General features: G+C 36.0%; 1 protein-coding gene across 1 annotated transcript; it reads right to left on the minus strand.

Moving 5' to 3' along the window:
* Positions 1-1,288: 1,288 nt before the first annotated feature.
* LOC117812104 (glutathione S-transferase-like) lies at positions 1,289-3,136 on the minus strand. The gene is made up of 7 exons (XM_034682707.1): positions 3,005-3,136; positions 2,794-2,914; positions 2,614-2,665; positions 2,232-2,364; positions 1,998-2,133; positions 1,762-1,887; positions 1,289-1,664 (listed from the first exon to the last, which is right to left on the minus strand). The coding sequence occupies exons 2-7, from the start codon at positions 2,878-2,880 to the stop codon at positions 1,527-1,529; spliced, it is 672 nt and encodes a 223-aa protein (XP_034538598.1). The 5' UTR covers positions 2,881-2,914; positions 3,005-3,136; the 3' UTR covers positions 1,289-1,526.
* Between the last annotated feature and the right edge of the window lie 4,818 nt (positions 3,137-7,954).

A 7,954-nucleotide genomic window follows, 5' to 3' on the forward strand; every position in this document is an offset into this window, starting at 1 on the left:
CTCTTTGAGTTAAAATTTGCAAATGAAAATAAAGAGAGTTTGCACCTGTGCAACATAAATGCTGCAAAGAAAGGAAAAATAGTGGCCCAGAAAGGCAAAGTTATGGAGCCTACCCATCGCATTGGATTCAGCTATTTTGCAGCCTTGGAGGAACTATGGACTACAAGAGAAAAGGTAGAAAGCTCACACTTAATGATTTTTGACAATCAGCCGACTCGTAGATAAAAATAATTAACCCAGATTATACACTAATAATAGGTCTGTGTGATGTGACTGATGACTGCTTATGGTCCCGTACAACATCTCTAATGACTCAAAAGACATCAAGGTTCTCCTCTTCTTCTTCCTATCGGTGCATTTTGTGCAACCACTCATTATAAGGAAGCAGGAAATACAAAGAGTGTAGAAAAAGTGCAGCAAGATTTTGACTTCCCAATAAATAACCTTCAGGTTCAGGTTCAGATTCAGGTTACTTTATTTGTACCTGTAGGTAAACTTGTTTTGCAGCCAGTGAGATGTTAGGTCAATACAAAATTACAAGATATATGTCAGACAGAACAAACTACATAATGTGCAAAACATACACAAATATCCTAAAACTAATCTAACACTAAAAATGGTAAAATGAATAGACATGATGAAATGATAAAAGTGCTACAGGTTCCATATAAAACTCATATCAGAGAACAGTCAACCAATAAAAACGATAGAATCACATGAATAAATAAGACAAACCGGGCTCAAGTCTTAAAATGGGAGGCTGACTTTGTGAGAAAATAAAAGCTATTGCTTGTTCAGCTCAGTAATAGCAGCAGGAACAAAGCTTTTCTTGTGACGCTGTGTCCTGCACCTTGGGACTAAAAACCGTCGTCCAGAGTGAAGAAGCTGGAAATCACTGTGAAGAGGGTGTGAGGCATCATTTAAAAATAGAGGTGGCTATCTGCTGTAACCTTCAAGTTATGTTTTCAATATCTGCGTCCTAAGCTCCTCCTGTTAATATTTGATTCAACATTACTTTATTTCCTTCTTTTTGGTAAGTTCTTCAGCAATATGCCTTCATTTTCTGCTGTTTAATCTTTTTCTTCTCTTTGTGTCTCTTGTTCCATAATGTAACCTCTTCATTTGAGCATGTGGCACCACCAAGGAGAAATTAAACTTAACTTATCAATGAACCACTGGCCTGTGCAATTTTAAGAATCAAAACTTAGTGAACAATCACGAGTCTTAAATTTAAGCTTATTTTCATGTAAAAGGTGTAATGTTTGACCAACACAGAGTGACACAACAGTTTCTCAGTTTTTCATCAAAAGTTGTAATTTTATTCAGTAGAATATTATTATTAGTACGCAATATTAGGTTGTTAGAAATGATGATTGCTTTCATTCAAGCTGAACTTGTTCTTTTGTGATGTAAAGTGCAGTATTCTTCTCAACTTAGAGTGGAATTTCATTAGTAGAAAAGGCTATTCTTGATTATTATTGCTTTATAATATCTGTAAGAGGAATGTTCCAGATCTTTTATCTAAGTTATGGGATTGGCAGTTTGATGTGCAACACCTCCACAACCTCTTTTAGTAAGCGTTCATCTGGCTGCGGCTTCCTCTTGCTGCCTGGTTTCAGGAACTCTCTGATGGCGGGAATCTCTGTCATCCTGCCCTGGAAAGACTGGAGGGAAGTGTAGAAACAGGTTGTTCAGGAGTGTATTTGTGTAACCTGCTGTGATTGCTAACAATACACTTGGATTTGATGGGAACACATTTACCTTGACGTTGCGGAAATCGCCAAGGATCCCAGTAAACTTCTCCTCCAACATCAGGGTGCATTCAAGAAGCAGCACATCTGCCATGCTGAGCTTACCTCCCACCAGGTAAACGGCCTCAGTCATTGCCTTAGAAGTACACAGACAATCTTATTCAGTTGTCTTAATCATGGGATCTCCTTCTTGTCATCTTTGACAAACATTATTTGTGCCATATGGGCAGAGAAGAATAGTGGTACCTTTTCAAACACAGGAAGGTAGCGCTCTTTTGCTTTAGTTTCAATGGTTTCCAGTTTTTCTTTGGAGTCTTGACTGAAGGGCAAGGTCATGATCATTTCCATCAGATCCATCAGTCCCTCTGAGTACATGTTGATCCTGAGGGGAACCAGTACAATGAACTTACAGATCCACCTAATAAAATCACACAATGATTCCTCTGTCATTATGACGTCTAGAAAAGAAAAACTTCATACTTGACGCGGTCTTTGATATCTTTTCCATGAAGATTGTATTTCTCTGCAATGTAATTCAGGATGGCCTTTGTCTGGATAAGCTTCATGCCATCAATTTCCACCATGGGAACTTGCTGAAACATGAGAGACCCATCTGGAAACATAATATGCAAGTCATTCAGAAAGATGGACACTCCCAGGCAGAATAATACTAATTTACAGAGTCAACTACAACACAATTATAATTCTTGAGAAATCCTCTTCCAGGTTGCATCACATGTAGGTGGAAGTTAACAGCAATAAAATATACGACCAAACTAACAAACAAGCATGTGACTTGGACACAGGCCAAATAATACACTTTAAGATTTCAGCTTTTAAAAACCATTTAAACCCAACTTACCACTCAAGAGTTCTAGATACTGCTCACGTTTTGTCAGATACACCTCAACAAACTGTGAAAGTGAGATTTAAAAGGAGGTTTAAGAAACATTCAAAGGGTTAAATGCCCCCCCACACACACACACAAAAAGAACAGATACAAGTTTTTTAACATTTTTTATCAACATCCTCTTTAACTTACATCAACCTCTGCAACTGTCAGGAGCCAGCGGATTGACTCCATTTTTCCTCTCCCATTGAAGTAGTGAAGCACAACTTTTCCAGCCATGTTTGCAACTTGTTGTCAAAGTAAATCTGAAAAGCTGCAAAGACACAGATGACATAACACGAGTTAAGTTAAATAAATGCAAATATAAAAAGAAAAAATAAGTGCACTTGTCTTTGGACCACACCTGCAGAGTACTGACTACCGTTAGAGATGACGGTGGAGTGGGGAGACTTTCTGAAGTTGAAGTCGTTATATAACAATGTGTAAATGAAAAAGAAAAGGCTGAGGAGGAGTAAAGGAGGAAGTGTCTTCTCTGTAAACTTTGATTGGTCGGGGGCGTCCAATGGAAACACAGCTTGATTACATTTTGGCCGCTAAGCATCATGGGAAATATGAGGCTACGGTGTTCATGCGACTAATTTCTGGTTTTATCTCGACGTTTCTTGTACTTTATGTTTGTGGATAAATCATTTTAAGTATATAGAGTCCATAACGAGGAATTGAATATTTAACACCACAATAGAAATGAGTAGCTCAAGCCATACGTTTATTAACACCACGGCCCTGCGTTAGTACCCGGATGTAAGAACGTTCTGACCGTGGAGATGCTGCTGATACTATGGCAATAGTGCTCTGAAAATGGTAGCTTATCACTCCAATTAAATTGGGCAAAATAACTAAATGAATTACAATTATGTTAAACAAACTACATTGAAAAAAAATATATATAATAGTCTTCAGTTATGTTATATTGATCAGTTCAGTATTTGACTTTTATTAATGTTTTTCTTTAATTCACTTTTTTTTAATTTGTTTTATTTGTTTTACTGATTTCTTATTGTTTTATTGTTTTTAGCAGGTGCACTTTTACTGTTTTACTCAGCTGTAACTTTAGGTCCCTCTTATATTGTCTTGTCAGTTCAATATGTCTCCCTGTCATGCTTTGTTTATTATTGTTGGGTTCTTATGATGTAAAGCCCTTTGTAACATCTGTTTTGACAAGTGGTATTTAAATAAACTGTATTATTATTATTATTATTATTATTATTATTATTATTATTTATTAAGTAGTAGTAGTATTACTTGATATGTTAAATAGAAGGGGCAGTCAAATTGATGTGTAGACCTGATCAAATAAAAAATATTTAGTATTATTATTTCTGCCCATCTTGATGAGTAGAGGTACGCCAATATAAAAATTAAGGATCATAATGTATTATAATATATACTATAATATCTATGTATGTAAATGTAAATGTGCACTGACATTAGTGTTTGGGTCGGACATCTTTTATTAAATTATGTGGTTCAAAGAGCCTCATCTACAATAGATTATAGCCTAGCTTTCATGTTGATACTCTACTTGCTTTCTCAGTACAGGGGCCCTTTACAGCAAACTGCTGCAAATCACAACCTTTCCACAAGAGGTCGCCCATGCACCTCAAAGTGGAGGAGGTTGCAGAAGCAGAAATCATAATCTCCTTACAAACTGTTGAACTAAAATATAAAGCTCTGGAAGATTATGTATCACTGCATGGTATGCATAATTCAAAGTCATATGTCAAACATTCATGCAGTGAATTAATTGAAAATAAAACACAAATTCCTACCAAAAAAAAATAACCCACCTGATGTGTTTCGAAAACTACAGACTTGGTCCGGGCTGCACTTCACTGTCCTTCTGCACATGGCTCTTCATATGATCAGGCAGCTCCTGTCTGACTTCCTGCATGTTTTATAAGTCACACATAAATGCTCACTGTGTATGTAAATAGTTGTGGTCTGTTGACTTTCCAGTCAGACCGATGTGTAGACCTGATCAAATAAAAAATATTTAGTGTTATTATTTTTGCCCATCTTGATGAGTAGAGGTACGCCAATATAAAAATATAGGATCATAATGTATTATAGTATATACTATATATCTATCAATAACCACTGACCCCCCTTCTCATGACTGAATCTAGACAGAGTGAAAGTTTTATATAATTTTTTTTCCTGAATATGCTTCTAAATTGTATATAACTCACAGGGGCTTCGTAGTGGGGGAAAAGTGTGACTGACTACCTTGGGCCCAAGTGGGGAGGGGGGCCCTTAATGCGCCTGAAATAAAATGTGTTTTCTGCTACGCTTTTCTTCTGTTTTGTTATAACTGCAATAAGATAACTAAAATTGTCTGAATAAATAAACAAACATTCATAACTCCTTTCTGGAAAAAATGGGAGTCTCTTCCTGTCGACTAGATTGATCAGCTCTGTGAGATGCGCTTCTCATGCCTAAAGTGGGGAATTGTAATATTTTCATAGCATCAAGTGTGGCTGAATCTGATTGAAAGTAAACTGTAGGTTTGTAGATTTATTTTACTTCATGAGGTAAGATTATACCAAATAATGCCCCCTTTTTGTTAATCAACAAGTCACTTGGCTTCAGATAATCTTGTTTACAGAAGTGGACAGTCTGAAGGTCAATGTCGTGCAGTTACATTTGGAGATTTTTTTTTTATATTGATATGTAGCTTAGATTTGAGTCAGTTAACCAGAATAGTTTTAAGCATAGATTTTTGTTTAATTTTTAATTTTTTAATTTTTTTATTTAAAAGGACCATGCATATTATTTATCACTTCTGTAAACATGCCAGAATCAGCCAAAAGGCTAGTTTATGTCTGTAGTCCCTTGCCAAATGTTAAAAAGGCTCCCTAAAAAGATCAAGATTAAACAAAACAAAAATTAGATAAAGTAAAATAAAATCAAAATAAGAAGGGAGAGGAGACACCAAAACACAAACAACAACAAAAAAGGAAAAGTACGAATAGCACCATAAGATTAAAATAATACTAATAAAATAATAATTCATAGAATTTATATAGCGCTTTTCTAAGTACTCAAAGTTGCCCTATATAAGGTGAAACTAAAAAATAAAACGTGTAAATAAAACAAAACAGGGACAGAGCTGGGGCAGGGGGAGAGGTCATGTGTTGTATGCTTTTTGGAACAGGTAAGTCTTGAGTTGGTTTTTAAATGAGAGGAGAGAGTCAGAGTTGCAGATGTGTGGAGGGAGAGAGTTCCAGAGAGTGGGGGCAGCAATGGCAAAGGCTCTGTCCCCCAAGGTGCGGGGCTTGGACTTGACTAAAAGCTACATAAGGACATGATATGACCGTCTTTGAGAAAGTGGCCCTGGATATAAAATAAATGGAGCAAGACAATCAGGAAGCAGCAATAAGGAAATGTTAAGGAAGACACAAGCACACAAAACAGGACAACATTTCACAGTGCTGTTCACATTTGCATCCGACAGTGACTATCAATCATTAAACCAATGCAAATAAACCAGTATTATAGCAGCAATGTTATATTTTGTAGGGTTGCCTGTGGTGATGGGGCCCACTGAGAGATCTTTTCAGGGGGGGCAAGAATTCCTGGCAACGCCCCTGATAACTCATAACAGCTTAACAGGTAACATAACTCATAACAGGTCTTTTCTTCCTGCAGTGGTCAGACTCTATAACCAATAATATATGTATATATATAAAGTTTTGCTCAAAAGTTTACATACCCTGGCAGAATTTGTGATTTTTTTTTGCCCATTTTTCAGAGAATATGAAAGATAAGAGAAAAACTTTTTTTCCACTCATGGTTAGTGGTTGGGTGAAGCAAATTATTATCAAAAAACTGTGTTTACTCTTTTTATATCATAATGACAACAGAAATTACCCAAGAAATCATACATTCTGCCGGGGTATGTATACTTATGAGCACAACTGTATGTGTGTGTAAGATCTCCTGTGGATGTTCTACCAGTCTGTGGTCGCCAGTGTTGTTTTTTACTCTGTGGTGTGCTGGGGGGGCAGCACATCAAAGAGGGACTCTTCCAGACTGGCCGGCTCTATGGTCGGCATGAAGCTGGACTGCTTGGTGACAGTGGCAGAGAAGAGATCCATTAACAAACTGCTGGCCATCATGGATAACACCAGCCACCCTCTGCACACTGTCATCAGCAACCAGAGAAGCTTGTGCAGTGACAGAATGCTCCTCCCCAGATGCAGCACAAATAGACTCAAGAACTCCTTTGTCCCTCGTGCAATTAAACTGTACTGTATAACTCCTCACTTGGCGGGAGGAGGACATGATGGGGGGGAGAAATAAGCCTTAACTGAACTGACCACAACACAATTCAAACAAGCTTGCACTACTCATTATTTATAGTTAATTATCTATCTATTTATTATTGCTGCTGCCATTTTAATATAAACCTGCACCGGTATTCCTTTTTAGACTTGTATATTGCTGCTACTGTGAACTGTACTGTATATAACCTGTGATTTTTTATCTTTTATATCTGCATGCTGTTTTTTTCTGTCCTTTGGTGTTACCTGGCTGCTGGAATCTGAATTTCCTGAGGTAACCCTCCTAAAGGATTAATACAGTTTCTATCTATCTATCTATCTATCTATCTATCTATCTATCTATCTTTCTATCTTTCTATCTATCTATCTATCTATCTATCTATCTATCTATCTATCTATCTATCTATCTATCTAAGATATGCTTATGTTTTACCTCTTTAATTTTAATTTTAATTGCTAACAACTTTTTAATAATTGTTACTTTATATGCTCTTGTTTGCTTTATATATTTATTTTGCACTGTCTACTCTGTCACTGTGACACTTGAATTTCCCCTTTGTGGGACGAGTAAAGGACTCTCTTGTCTTATCTTATCTTGTAATTAATCATCTGTTCTCATCTTTCATTCCACTACATGGAAGTTACTATGTGACTTGGCACATTCAAAAATAACTACTGTATCCATCTGAATCGCACTTTTTTTCATACTGTGTATGCTTGTTTTTAAATAACCTGGTGCTTTTTTAAAATCATGCAATAACTTACCATATCTATGTATCAGATAGAAGTGTACATAGTGTGTATATATCTGTAGTAGTTGCCATATTTTATTTTATTTTATTATATTATATTATATTATATTATATTATATTATATTATATTATATTATATTATATTTTATTTTATTTTATTATATTATATTTTACCCTTCTCATTGCTATTATTATTGTTATTATATTTTTTGACTATGTTAGTACATTGTTGTATTTCCCTGTCCCATGTTGTAAGCT

Source organism: Notolabrus celidotus, chromosome 4 (genome assembly GCF_009762535.1).
Source record: "Notolabrus celidotus isolate fNotCel1 chromosome 4, fNotCel1.pri, whole genome shotgun sequence".
NCBI classification, from domain to species: Eukaryota; Metazoa; Chordata; class Actinopteri; order Labriformes; family Labridae; genus Notolabrus; species Notolabrus celidotus.

Coding starts and splice junctions, on each gene's coding strand:
- LOC117812104 (XM_034682707.1), bottom strand. CDS start 2,880: ATGGCTGGAAAAGTTGTGCTTCACTACTTCAATGGGAGAGGAAAAATG. Junction 2,365..2,613: donor GTATCTAGAACTCTTGAGTG/GTAAGTTGGGTT, acceptor TTATGTTTCCAG/ATGGGTCTCTCATGTTTCAG. Junction 1,665..1,761: donor GCGATTTCCGCAACGTCAAG/GTAAATGTGTTC, acceptor ACTTCCCTCCAG/TCTTTCCAGGGCAGGATGAC.